Source organism: Curcuma longa, chromosome 8, assembly GCF_044706935.1.
Source record: "Curcuma longa cultivar G26 ecotype Majalengka, Jawa Barat chromosome 8, ITB_CL_G26_1.1, whole genome shotgun sequence".
Lineage (NCBI taxonomy): Eukaryota > Viridiplantae > Streptophyta > Magnoliopsida > Zingiberales > Zingiberaceae > Curcuma > Curcuma longa.
Genome location: NC_133868.1, coordinates 1,071,650 through 1,086,979, shown reverse-complemented (window position 1 = coordinate 1,086,979; position 15,330 = coordinate 1,071,650). Strand labels below are relative to the sequence as shown.

The 15,330-nt window shown below is 33.3% G+C and overlaps 1 protein-coding gene across 1 annotated transcript in view; it reads right to left on the bottom strand.

The window, feature by feature from the left end:
• The window catches only part of LOC141832830 (uncharacterized), a 108,403-nt gene that overhangs the window by 11,213 nt on the left and 81,860 nt on the right, over positions 1–15,330 (bottom strand). Inside the window, 12 exon segments of the mRNA XM_074720202.1 lie at positions 629–784; positions 862–960; positions 1,037–1,379; positions 1,484–1,557; positions 1,645–2,433; positions 2,852–3,370; positions 3,524–3,648; positions 3,744–3,786; positions 4,875–5,063; positions 13,371–13,640; positions 13,741–13,903; positions 14,120–14,283. Of these exon segments, the coding sequence (XP_074576303.1) occupies positions 629–784; positions 862–960; positions 1,037–1,379; positions 1,484–1,557; positions 1,645–2,433; positions 2,852–3,370; positions 3,524–3,648; positions 3,744–3,786; positions 4,875–5,063; positions 13,371–13,640; positions 13,741–13,903; positions 14,120–14,283 (2,934 nt within the window).

Sequence of the window (15,330 nt, the reverse complement as noted above, 5' to 3'; positions counted from 1 at the left end):
ATAATTAACGATAATTGTATTAATTAAAGCTTCTAATTATATAGACATGATACTCTTTTATATAGTCAACTTTATCCAAATTAAATAAGAAACACCACAAATTGGGAACGACAATAATTTCATAATCTCTTACTAAAATAGATACAATTAAAAAGAACAGCTCGATGCATGAAGCTCCTGCCAATACGGGGTGTCCTAGAGAAGGATCAGATCATATTGGGTCTATTGTATGTATCCTTACTTTGCATTTTGCAAGAGACTATTTCTGCGACTCGAACCCATGATCTCAAGGTCATATGGCAATAACTTTATTGTTGCACTAAGGCTCCCCTTCACCAAAATAGATACAATTATCGAATTTAAAATTTAAAGATACCAATTCGCCATTTAAAATAGGGCAATTATCAAAATCAATTATGAATTTAAAATTCAAAACAATTCATTTCAAATGTTTGCGTCATTCTCCTCCATTAGGAGAACTCGGCTCTAGACAAGTTATGGGGATCTTTAGTTAGGTCGTCCTTTTGAGAAAAGAGTAAGAATTGGAAAATGTGCAAAACAACTGCTCCAAGCCTATTTAAATTCATAAAATTAATAGGAAAACGGGTAAAAGAAGAATGAAACATACTTGAAGCTTATCTGATCGTCCTGATTCAGAATAAAGGAAGGACACTCTAGAGTCAAAAGCATGCAGAGTCTTAGGCTCATCTGCAGAATTAAACCTAAGAAGAATATCTTGTCCTATCCTGTTTGTGAATGTCATATAAGGACGGATAGAAATAACCTGGAAATATAAACAAAAAACAAGTTCATCAGCATATAACTTCAACACATAGAACAGGATTTTAGGCAACAAGTAACCTTTGTAGGAACAGATTGGTAAGGGGATGGTTTTGAGCAAACAAGTAACCGCATGCAATTGCCGTCTGTGTTGTATGCATAAAGATTAATTGATCCATCCTGACATTACCAGGTGATCAATAATCAGAGGCTTTGTCAAGTAATACATAGTAGTAAGAGAATAGAAAAAAGTTACCATGTCACCAAGAGGAGAAAGTTCAGTATCTGGTCCAAAGCACTCCTCATCAGGTCCACTAATGGACGCTGATAATCCTAATAGCTTGAAGTTCAAAAAAGAAGCTATTGTATATCCACCAAACAATTCCTCATCAGTAATATGCCAAAGTGTTCTCTTTGTTTTTTTATGAGAATGAAATGAAACAGGAAATTGTGCTCCTCTTTTCCCAGGAAGGGCCATAACCTTCAAGGTAAGTGGTGGACATCTTGCAATTGAAATCCAATATGGAGTGTAAATTTTGATAACCCTAGCTATCAAATGTTCCTTCTCATAATTTTGCTCAAGAATCACTTGAACGATCCTACAAAAAGCGATAAGTTGGTTTGAAATTTGAAACCTGAACAATGCCAGACATTAATACTCAGGAAAATCTAAAGAATCCAATATAATTCTTTAATAGCAGACCTTTCAGAAAAAGAGCTTCTCAAGTTCATCAATTTCGAGGGTGTTTTGCTTTGATGTGATAAAAGCACAGGCTCCTTTAAAATAAGAGAAGTGAATTATAGGAAGAACATAAATTGCAAGATAATTGAGAATTTTAAAGTTTCAATCAGAAGTTAACTTACATGTAGGGGTTGCCATCCCCCTTCCGGAAGTATTGATATGTACAATGGATTTCTCATGTCTACACTGTGAATTTTTATAGTTTCACCTGGCATAAGTTCACCTTGAGAGCAAGTTATTTGTCCACCACTCAATTTACTAGAAGAGATATTGTATTCAGACGAAAGGGGGAGGTAGTTGAATATTGCTAACGGAGAGTCAATATTAATATTCCAATCATTTATAGGAACTGATTTGATATCTTTGCCGACCTCTTTTGCTCGTATGCTAACACAGAACCACAAACCTTCACATTGATCTGAAGAAGTTCCTTCTCTTTGGGAGCAAAACAAGAGCACATCAGACTCATCAAGAGATGATACACATATGTCACGTAAATCTTCATTGCCTCCACAAATTTCAGTTTGATAATGCCTCTGTGTCACAACACCCCAACAATATTCTTTCTTATCTTCAGTGTTTTTTGGCTTCAACTGCAACATAAAGGATTGCACAGGGTTTGACAAGACTAACAATGGAAGAGGAATAGTATCTCCAGGTTTCAATAATCCAACTGATATTTGCTTATCTTCTTTGAATGGAGGCACATATTTCCTATGCCGAATCCACTTTCTTTGCCTTGCACAATCAACGGAATATAATTGTTCTTTAACTTCTGTTGACTCAGGCCACTTCAGCTGTTCAGTATCTGCAGCATAAACCCATCCATCCTTTGCAAGTACAGATCTTGTATCAACATGCCAATCATCAGCCCATTCCCAACCATCTGGCAGTTCAACAATAGATGCTACCTGAACATAAGAATACATATAAATATACTAAGAAACTCAAATAGGACTAATTTAAAATTTATATATCAAGACAATGTTTTATAAACACAAGGGAATCCAGAGTGGTACCACTCTTTTCTGTAGTATCATAACATAGCAAATCAACTGCTAGTAATTCAGGATAAAACAAATGTGAGGTGCTGACATTTAGTGCTTAGACTAATCACTAATAAACTAGCGAAGTTTGTTCAGAACATTCTTAAAGATGACTATCATACACATCTGATATCTTCAACATTGCTTGAACTCTCAACATTTGCATTAATCCACTGATGGCACTATTCTCATGAAAGGCAGTGTAATCATACTAACAAAAGGAAAATACTAACAAAAATGTTTTAGACCTTAAAGATAAAAGTAATATTCTAGCTCTCTTTACCTTATTTCTATCATCTGAAGAGCAATCAGACTGGTTTGCAAATGGTGTACTTGAGTAATGGCTTATCCAACCATCTGAAGGATGGAACTTTTGTGTTTCAAAGAACTCCTCAGTTTCATATTTATCATCATCAGGTCTTCTATCCAGGCCATCACTTTTTTCATCCATTGTAGTATGATTATCAGAAGAAGACTTGGAGATCAAACACAGATCAATAAAGATGTCAGTGTTGTTAGTAACAGATACCAAAGATCGAATGTCAACATATCTGTTGCCATTTATTACAGATACTTCACTTGCAACAACATCATTATGAAACCTCCAACATGCTGTAGGAGCAGCATAGTTTAACCTCATAGATGTCCAGGGTCCTTCCCTGGATGGACTGATTTGAATAAACCCAGCCGTATTTGCAACAGTAGATTCACAGTTGTCATTTTTAGATTCAGGTTTCGCAGGAAGTAGTATAGCACATCTGATTCTTCCATATAAATTACTCTGGTCTTCACTTTGACAATTCTATGATCAAGGATGATATATAAAATAATTTAGTGGCATGCAATGATAACTATTTTCAGTAACTTCCATGGGTTGTTGCCTAAAGGTACAACATTGCAGAAAGGATGCCAGTTCAAACTAAGATGAAAAAAGTGCAAAAAAAAAAACAATTACCAATGAAATGGCTGGTGAGAGTTCCTTCCAAGAAAAACAATTATTATAATCATTTGAATTTGATCCAAATGGAAGTTCATATGCTATTTGGTTCAAAAGGGCAGAAACAATTCCTATCGTCTCTCCTGTCAAAGTCACAGTTGAGATATTTGATGACAAATTTGGTTAAATTTTCAAAAAATGATGTAAATAACATAGACATATTAAACAAAAGAAGTACCTCTACCCAGATCAACTACGGTAAGCTCCAGCATATAATAGTCCTGTTTAGTTAAGACACAAATTTCAGTATCATTAGAAAATTGGGAATGCAACTTGTAGTTAGTGATCAAGAGAGCGCTTGACTAGAAAACCTTATTAATGTTACATTCAAAGGAATATGTAGATGATCAAAATGGTAGAAGTATGTAGCAGAAGTTTAACATTTTATGTTTACCAATCAAGCGAAGTAGAATAGGAATGATGAACAGAAAATCTTTAAGAATAAAGATTAGAGGTGCATGTCTGAAAGGAGAAAACTAGTCAAGTTACCTATATGACAAAAAAAAAGAAAGAGAAAACAAAATAAATAAAAACATGATATTTTGATGATTGAATTTTCCTTGACATAAAACATAGGACATGACGATGAGAACGAGCACATATCTTTTTTCAAGTTAATTATTGACCTCCAATACTTCATTTTTTTCCTTCTCATTTTGATTACAGAGTAATCTAGTAGGGAAGTTTCAAATTTTCGCAAGGCATTTAGATTCACGTTTTGTTGTCAACGCAAATTTCCTCTGATTTGTTTGATTTGTCAGCAAGATGCAAGAAGTGAACTTTTAGCAAGTTCATTCTCTTTTCTTTTAGCTGTGGCATGCCAACTAGAATGACCTTTTCCAACTTCGATGCTCTCATGATAAAGAGTAAATCTGGACAGCATTTGTATTGAGGTCACCATTCAAGCATCTTGATCCTGAAACGGTTCTACATGTTTAGAATCCTTTAGGTATGTACCATGCATACACTCTTTTCCTCAGATCATTCAAAGTACTATGATTCCTTATAAAGTGTTTCCTTTTAGTTTGGTTTAGTTCCAAGTTCCTCAGTTTAAGAAAAGTAGAATATTCCAAAAAATGAGAAAATTTTCCTTTGCCAAACATTTTAGACACAGATTCACATTGCTACATGTTTGATCTAGTGACACAGAAAAGAAGTTTTTGTATGACTAAATTACATGCATACAACTATTAGAAAAGAAATTTGTATACAATAAACCTGCAATGGTATAACCTGCAAACATAGCAAGCCAATATGTTAAATTGGTAATCAAGGAACTAGAATGTATGTCACAAGAGGACCAACAAACCATAGAGTCAATTTTGAAGGAAAACATTTCATGCCAATTCACAGTGGTAGTGCCTGAAGAAGAGGACTCAGTCATGACACCAGAAGTACGGGCACTTTGTTGCTGCAGTGGTGATGCAATAGGATGATCTATGAATAGACGAAGTGCTACCATGTACTCTCCATTGCTTGCTCCTTTAATTGATCTTAACTGCACGTCAGCAAACAAAATTTAACTTTTGGAAGATGATCTCTTTCAGTATTTTAAACAAACATCCATTTGGGTGCTATTTCACATTACACTATAAAAGAAAGTCATAAATATAATTTAGATCATGAAATGACATAATTGGGTTAAAATTACCAAATCCATCAGTCCATGGTTTGCAATATCATGCTCTTCTAGCATGCCTAAAATTTACCATTCTAATAAATTACCAAAACCAAATAATGCGAGTAACATGACACTCAGGAGTATGTTATTATGCCGGCACTTGCGCCAGCACACATCAAAGATGAATTTGAGTCATTGTCAGTCGGGATAATTTCTATATTCTTGAAGCACTAAAGCATCTAAGTTCATCTTAACATGCTTCAATATGTAGCAAATCATGTTAAGTGTTGCCATGGTGTGGTACAATACAATTTGATTTAGTGTGTTATCTTCTTTTGTAAGAAAGAGAGTTAAACCAGTAAACTCATCTAAAATTCTGTCATGTTTCGACACATGCCGAAGTGGGTCCAGTGTCAGCATGAAATATATAATATTAAAATCATACCAGTGCCAAGTGTAGTAGCAGGGAAGTAACAACACTGAGTGAGGCCTTTTCCACTAATAAAATCTAAGGACTTGTTGATGGCATGCGATCATTAAAGCACACCAAAAGTAGTTCTAGGAATACCTAATCATGGAAGAGCTCAAACAAGAGATTTGATCTAGCCTTAGGAAGTAACTGAAGGAGGAATTGATGCAGGTGGAAGAGGATGCATAACAATAGGAATCAACACAATAAGAAGAGGAAGCATTGCTCACTGCCTTATTCTAAACATAAAGAAAAAGACACTGCTTGAGAAGATGACTCATTGCAGCTTCCTACATGGAAGTGCAGCAGAATCAAGTAGGAGACTTGTCCACTGGAGAAGGTAGGTACTCTAACCTATGGACATATAGTTAGATATATCAGCAGTTGGAAATACAGCACAAAAACCACGAGTTGCCCAATGCTAGGATCTAAGATGATGAATGAGTGTTATAATCCTTGAGTTTTCACAACTCACATAGGAAATGGATATTGATGAAATACTTTCTGATGTCTCGGTTATCAACCTCTCAACCAAGAGTGCAGTTTATATGTAGGTTATAACCACAACAGGCAGACAATTAGGAAGGGCAAAGAAAGTCACCTAAGGATTAAAAAGAGTCTTCCACTGAAGCTCTTTGATTGTGCTAGAGAGATCCTCAGATGGTTGGATATTTCTTCCGGCAGAGAGCACATTGCAAGAGGAGCTTCTGATGGATTTCTGTTCAGATGGGAGTTACTATTGTTATGCTATAACGATGTTTTACACTTTTATGGACGAAGACCTAGCTGCTGGGTTTTCTTTCATTCAGAATCTTATCCTTAATCCTTTCGGCCATTACTGGTGGTGGAACGAAATTTGACTTAAGAGTTTATTATATCATGTTACTTAATGTTGGTACATAAGGTAAACTTCTCTACCGTGATAATTAATTTATAGTAAGGGGGTCATAACTAATTTGTGTTCTCATTCATATCTTGCATGGTAATTGGAAGAGTATAGAGACGTTTTGGGTGATTAGGATGAAGTGGGTTTCTTTAGTGATGTATATTTTTCTTCATTTCAGGTGGGTTTTTCTTGCTTGTTTCATTATATTGACCATGTGCATGATTAAGTTTGTGAAAGTAGACATAATTATGAAGTTGTTAGAAATGGATTTCTTTACATGAATTCTTGTTGCTTGATAACTTTCTCCCACATTGGGGGTTGCGTTAACACTAATATTAAATTAACAAGATAATGGATGTAGCATTTATCCTTAGAGCTTCGGCTTTGAACCTTAAGGGGTTGTGTCATTAATGATATAAAATTGACAAGATAATAAACGTAACAATTAGGTTATAGAGCTTTGGCTCCATGCTCTAGAAGAGTTGCATGATTTATTATGCTGAAATATGTAAATAAAATGAGTTACTAATATAGAGCATTGGCTCCACGCTTAAAAAGAACCTTTGAGTTCTTTTCTCACTCGATGGATTGAGGGTCATTCACCCTATTATGTGTGAGATGCATTTGGTTGGATTGCAGGTTAATCACTCTATATATACAACACATCTTTTCTAGGTGGATTGTGTGTCGTTTACCCTATACATTTATATATGTGTATGATGCATTTCGTTTTGGATGAATTGTAAGTTATTCATTCATTCATATATATATATATATATATATATATATGCATCTTTTACTAAGTAGATTGTAGGTCATCTGCCATATGTATATATGTGGATTCCTTGATAAACTAAATCAAGAATACTTAAGTGAAAGAAAAAAAAAAATACAAGAAATGATAAATTTGTCTAAGAGTTGATTTAAGAGAAGTTTATGATAAAAGATTGATATTTTAAATTGTCAAAAGCAATGTGTTCCTTGGATTTTGTTATGAGATATGTTTTTTGATACCATGCACTTTTCTCTTATATCCACTTTATATTTTGTGCTCACTTTTGGAGTTTTTGACCTCCAAGTTATTTGTTGAGATGTGATCATAAGCATAACACCGGTGGAGTTTCTTCCAAGTTATGCATTTAGTTAGATTGGTTAGCATTGTATATATCTTTGCTCTGACATTATTATAGTTCATGCGCAGAGAGGGAAGCTAGTTTCGTGACAAGCATAGCTCGTGCAAAGTGTGAAAATGAGAGATTAACATCATAGAATCATTAGCTCTGATATCACGTAGAAGAGGGGAAGATTAAAATTGGCATCTAGGTGATCCTCTCTACCGGTATATATTATCTCATTTACAATTTTACATTTACATCCATATGGTTTGTATATTTACAATGTGCCCTTATCCATTGACAATCAGTTCCATGCCTTTAGTTAAGAATAAATAGGTATTTTGATGTTTGTGATCTTTAACATGGTTTTAATTGCGTACAATAGACCCTTATCCGAGATTTTACATTGGTGGGAGCTTTATGCACCGGACTGCCTTTTTTAATATTTTGGTCAACACAATAGAAACTTTTTCTGTCGTATGATTACGTGAATTGTTGCATAGGCCCACATGATGTGCTTCTTTGTTGTCATTCTCTTCAAGATATAACACCGATGCTTTGAGATTCTTCTTATGCTGCTATTGTGTCCAACCTCCAGTTTAGTAGAAGGTTGTCTTATTTTTGTTGCTTACGGATGGGACTTCTCCTGTTCTCCAACATCTATCCTCTGTCAACACAATTGACACTTGTGCTGACTTTACTGTGTATTAGCACTGGATGGCATTGGCTTGGAATGACAAAAGTGGTTCAGCACTGGATGGCATTGGCTTGGAATGACAAAAGTGGTTCAACATCAGGACCTTAAACCTTAATCCCTTCCAGGAAAGTGAAAACATTTGCTATTTGGATTTGTCAGTCAACAATAATGGTCAGGATTTTCTATTTAAGCCAGGGTACTATGTTTCCTAAGGAGGTCATCATATTAGGCATTGAGTTTTCAAACACTTCTCAATCTTTACATCATTATACCATGCTAATCTAAGATTATTGATAAGAAAATTATAAATAAATAAATAAATTATAAGCTAAACTAGAGCTTAATCACTTTTCCCAATAGACTAGGAAGCAAGAGCCTGAATAAATGGAAGGAATACTTTGCATTAAGATAAGAGGAATACTTCAGTTTCCTGGAAATGTAATTCAATTTTTAAATTAATTATTTTCTTGGCAATACTCATTGCATCAAATCTAATGTACTAGATTCTACCATTTTTTCAAAACTGTCGTAGGTTTGTGACAAATGTTGGATCATTAGTTTGGAGGAGGTAGGATTGGTTGACAAAGGATAGAGAGTTTGTGGAGGTGGAGAATATGTGAACTATAGAGGCGATGTGTAGCATAGCTAGATGTGCCTGTAGCATGGTTAAAAAGCATGGGAAGTGAGCAAGAGCTAAGGGATAGAGTTAGGACCCGATGGGGAAACTGTAGAAAACTGATAGATATGTTAGGTCCGGACATTGATGCCAAGTAAAACAAGATCAATTGACAATCTAATGAAAGGAAAGAAAATGAGAGAAGAGAAACCTCAAAGAAAACTTTATTAACTAAAGAAGTTATCTGAAACAATAGACCTAGGGCCCTAATATACAATTAACAACTCTTTCTAGAACATAAAAAGTAATACAAATATAAAAAGCAAAATGAAAAAATAATTAGAACCCCAAGGTAGGAGTTAAAAGAAAAGACTAACTTTTCAAATCAAACTTAATTAAATCAAAAAGTGCTTGGTCTTGAATATTCACCTGTGTTGATTAAGAGAGAATTCAATACCTCTCACTAGTGTTTAAAATGTTGAGTTGTGCAGACAAAGGTGGAATTTAGTGTTTCCCTGGCAGATTGATATGCGAGAAGGGAGAAGATGCCCTAATGCAACTACAATTATGAGAAGCACTTCGTCCTCTACAAGTGACAAAACTAGGGTTCCGCAACTCCCTCTACAACTTCTCTACCACTTCTTCAAGATATCCCTCTTCCTCCATTCACCTCTTCCCTCCTCTTCCTTCACTCCCTCTTCCTTTGTTTGTCTCTTCATCTATATGCCTCTTCTTCAACAAAACTGAATCTTTCTTCTTATAAATGAGAACACTTATTCAGAGCAGGAGAAGCTTGCTTCCCCTTGCTTTATATTTTTGAAAGCTAAAGAATTGACATGTTCATTATCATTTGATGTTCAGAATTAGCAGGTCCACCACTGCCTACAATTGTCATGTCCTTCTACCTCAATGATTCAGGTTTAGAGAAGGCATACATAATTATATAAAACAATGCATCTTGACACAATTATAAATCATCGTCATCGAGTTTCAAGTTATATATATTGCCATTGAGTTTTCGCTGGACTTAAAAGTGATTGTTGGTTTACAAAGGGCATAAATCTTTATTCCATTAGATTTAGTTTGTCCAACTATTTCTTTTAGATTGCTCTTAGTGGTCCTGAAATCTATCATTATTTCTTATTTAGTTGGTTCTTATATAGAGTGATATATCTGATATTATATTATTTTATATCAATATACTGATATATATGTACATATTTATATTATTATATATCTCTATGAATAAATATTGAAACCATATCAATGTCACACGATACATTTTTGAAGCTTGTATCATTTTGGTAATAAATAAAGACAAACGCATGGCTGTCCCAGTTAGAGACCAAAACTATGACATGACTTGTTCAAGTCAAAGATGAAATGTCAAGCATGACTTGAGATTTTAAACCTTGCCTCTCACCATCAACAATGATATGAAAATCTCTCCTACAATCCCACTTTGGAATAAAGCAAGGTCGCACATAAATATTATGATATAAATATTAAAATAATAATAATATATATTTTAATACATACTACATTAGTAGCATGATGTTATTGAATAAATGCAAATAAATATAATCTAAACATTTATTATTAATGTAGTATATATTATATATTGATCCTATGTTAGTAATAGGACTGATTTTTTTTTAATAGATAAAGATTTATAATAATAATCATCTAATATTATTTAATATTTTAAAATATGACTATATCAAATAGAAATAATATGATATTACTAAAATGATAGAAGTAATATGATCTTTATCCATATCATGCCAAATTTTTATTAATTTTATTATTAATGAATTCTTTATTATACTTTCAAGTTTAATTATCAATATGATCAAACATCATCAATTATGTCATATGAAATTATTTTATTGTTCTACATTTTATCTTTTGTTTAGGGTTGTAAATAAACCAAACGTTCATCGGTGTTTGACTTGGTTGAAGTTTGTTTATGTTCGTTCAATACACAGAAGATCATTTAAATGAATAAGTTTAAACAACTCGTTAAACTAAATGAACAAACTTAAACATATATGTGTTTAGCTCGTTAATATAAATGAACAAACTTGAACAGAAATTGTGAACTGTTCGTGAACAATACTCATAAACAATATTCAAGAACTATGTTCATCAATAAAACTCTTATCAACATACTAAACAAACAAAGAAACTTTCAAAATGAACATACAAGTTTGTATTACAAGCTCAATAACTAACCAAATAAGCTTAAAATGTAAAAATTGCAAACAATCAAACAGTGTGAATTGAGAGCTCGAAAATATCTAAACGAACCAAGCTCAAGCTCATAAAAAAGAAATTAATTCAAGCTTGAACAGTCATTTCAACGGTTTGGTTCGTTTTAGGTTCGGCTTGGCTTGGATTGTTTACAACCCTAATTGGATTCAAGATTAAAAAAATCAAAAATAAAGGTTCAAGAATAAGATTCTTTAAAATTGAGTATCAGATTCAGAATTCGATGGGTAGGATTCAAACAGATCGAAGATCAAAGATGCCTCGATTTAGGATTCAATTGATAGATTCCATTTCGTGATGAGAGTTCGAGACCCATGAGATTCAATAGCAAGTTTTAAGATTCGAAAATAAGATTCAAATGCATGATTGGAAGTTGAGATCAAGAAATAAATTTCGAGATTCAATAGGAATATTTAAATTTCAGCGCAAAGTTCAAAATTAAAGACACAAGAAAAGATTTCAAGATTCAACTATGATATTCAATTCTTCAAAGGCTAGACACTGAAATTGAGGTTCAAACTTGGGCTTAAGTATCAAAATTTAAGATTCATAAACGAAACTAAAGACGAAAGTTGCAAGACTCATCAATTGGGATTGTATTCGAGAATAAAAAAATATCAAAACTAAAGGTTCTAGAACAAGATTCTTTAAAATTAAGTATGAGATTCAAGATTCCATAGGCAAGATTCAAACATGAGATTGAAGATCGAAGATTCGTCGATTTAGGATTCAACTAGTAGATTCCAATTCGCGATGATTCAATAGTAAGTTTCAAGATTTGAAACCAAGATACAAATGTGTGATTGGAGGTCAAGATTAAGAAATAAGTTTCGAGATTCAATAGGAATATTTTAATTCAATCGGAAAGTTCAAAATTAAAGACACAAGAATAAGATTTTAAGATTCAACGAACAAATCAAAGATTTGGATTCAAGAAAATTCAACATAGATATTCCAATTCAAATCGAAGATCGAGATTCAAGAACATGATTCAACATTCATTAACAACCATCGAGTTTAAGTCTGGGACTCTACCTTCGAGATTCATGGATTAAGAGTCAAGAACAAGGTTCGAGGCTTGAATTTGAGGTCAAAGATCAAAATTAAAGATTTAAGAACTCACGATTCAACAATGATACTCAGTTTTTCTAATGCTAGACATTGAAATTGAGGTTCAAACTCGAGCTTAAATATCGAAATTTGAGATTCTAGGACGAATCTAAAGACAAGCTACAAGACTCATCAGCTAGAATTGGATTTAGAGTTGTAAATGAACTAAATGTTCATGAACAAACTTGGTGTTCGACTTGGTAAAAGTTTGTTTATGCTCATTCAATACACAAGATCAATCAAATGAACAAGCTTAAACACGTCTATTCAACTCGTTAATATTCATGAACAGAGATTGTGAAGTGTTTGTGAACAATATTCATGAACAAAGTTCATGAACCATGTTTATTAATAAAACTCTTATCAACATGCTAAATAAATAAACTTTCAAAATGAACAAATAAGTTTGAATTATCAAGTTCAATAATCAACCAAACAAACTTAAATGTAAAAGTTTCAAACAATCAAATAAACTTGAATTGAGAGCTCGATAACATAAACGAACCAAGCTCAAGCCAAGATTGAACCAAGCTCAAGCTAATAAAAAAAAAACCAAGTCAAACTTAAACAGTCGTGTCAATAGCATAGCTCATTTTAGATTAGGCTCGACTTGGCTCAATTACCTTATCAAACAAATTTGAACACTACAAAGCTTGGCTCGGCTTGAATTGTTTACATTCCTACTTTTGTTCTTATAGATTTAAATATGACCAATATTTAGATTCTTTTATCCATCCTAACCACTTATAGCAATTTGACAACCATAGACATTCAGCATATGATCCAAATTGTGGCAAATGCTGACTATCCAGGGGATGGATCTTCTGCCCTTCCTGTCATTGCCATAAACCACCAATAAGATTGTTGACAGACAATATCTCTGAAAGAACTCATTGATTAATAGCAATCGCCAATGCCTAAGAGGCAGTCACAGCATTAAGCAAGTTACCAACCAAAACGTGCAGCTATGGAAGCTAGGACACTGCAATTAAATATTAGAGATATCATCAAAAATCTCACCTCAGCATCTGCAATAATTACTGTCAGCATTGACCTAGGAACAAGGCTCAGCTTTTCTTTCAGATGAGGATACATCATATTTTTTAGTGCTGGAACTTTTACAGGTTTATTGCCTCCCGGAGGAATTTTGATGATGCTTGATGTCCCAGACCCTTCAATACCTCTTATATATATGTCTTGACCAAGCTTGTTTTGTGGTATGATATAATAGCCACTCTTATGATGAATATCAAGGATAGAACTCTCACCAGATGTAGGAAGAACTGATTCCTTAATTAAACAGATGAGTAATCAAAAGTTAACAAACAAATCGAAATAATGTCATGCCATATAGAAAGTGAAGAAATAATTGGGTTGTGAAAGTACACACTTTTTTTCTATAGGATTCATCAATATGATTTAGACTATTCCAACTAGAATAAGCTTGAATCAGCATGTTTGCATTAGAAACAGAGAAGTTCAGGTTAAGATCCTGAGTAGAAGTCATACGAAGCTGTGTGGAAGCACCTGGTGCTTTCTTATCATACTGATACCTGTACATCATGGATTTAAAATAAATAATCAGGACAAATTTAGTGATTTGCATTAACAAGTGGTGAACCCAGAAAGTAGTATGGGGTCAAATTCTTCTACCATATGCAAAGACCAGATGGCCTCTATAAAGCTAATAACATGAAGGTTCGCAATGAATTGAAGTCATCTTGAGAAGAATAAGAACTCCCTTAATGAGAAGGAAACAAGTTTCATACCTTACAAATCCATCCATGGGTTCAATAACTGGCTCCCATAAATCATATTTATCATTGTAGGATTTTGCAGCCAAGAAAAAAGTCACAGTAGAATTTATGTAATCTGGTCTTCCATGTAGACTAAATGCAGTTTTATCCAAACACACGTTAAACAGTGGAACCATCTGCATGAAGCCAATATGCAGATGTATAAAGCTTAATTCTAAATGATATCCTCGATTTTCCAGAAAGAAAACATTGATTTGAAGAAGATAAAGTAAAGAATGAACATATGCATGAGAAACATATCGACACCAATGATTTATCTCCATGTACCAAATAGAATATATGGATATTCTCTCAGTCAACAACAATATGATGGTAAGTTTGTATTCTTTAACAGCAGTACTACATCAGTCTTTAGACAAATTTCAGCATATTCAAAGAGAATAAGGAAATATATCAGAACAAGAAATGAAAATTAAAGTTTTTGATCCTCAAAATAGGTTTATCGCCTCCCTCTCCTCTTCTTCCTCATCATCAAGTTGTATTTGTCCCAACTATTTGGGATAACATAACAACATGGATCTTTCCCTCCATTGAGTGATATACATGGCTATATCAGCTAGCTTTCCCTCTCCTGTCGAAGTTAACAATGATGGAATCCCTAGGAGGAGCTGTGTATGGTTGCAGGGTCAATTTACACCCTAAAGCTTTGCTAAAAGTAACATAATATATATTATAAATAAATATTAACATTCAGTTCATCAGATTTGTTTGCTTGAGAAAATCCAACTTTGTTTACTTGAGAATGCACAATAACACAGAACTATCTCTACATGTTACATGTTGGTTCAATAACCACTTAAACAAAAACTGTTCAATAAAACAATTTTTTATCTAAAATGCACGCAATTCAAAATTCTAAACTAAATTTGTATTGCAATACAAATGGAGAAAATTCTGTTGTCTCTCATTGATAAGTTATATTAGAATAACAAAATCAAATCTCTTTAATAAATTCATATTATTCCAATATTATGTAATTTCTTTAATATTTTTTTTATCTTGCTAAAACATTTTCTTGCTTCAGTGCATTTGGTTCATGAAATAGAACATAGTTATTCCTAAGAAATAGAATAAACAAGGAATAGATAAAAAAATAAGTATTCCTTAGTGTGGTTGAATGTTATAAGGAATAGACTAAAAAAATATTTTTCACAATGAAAAAA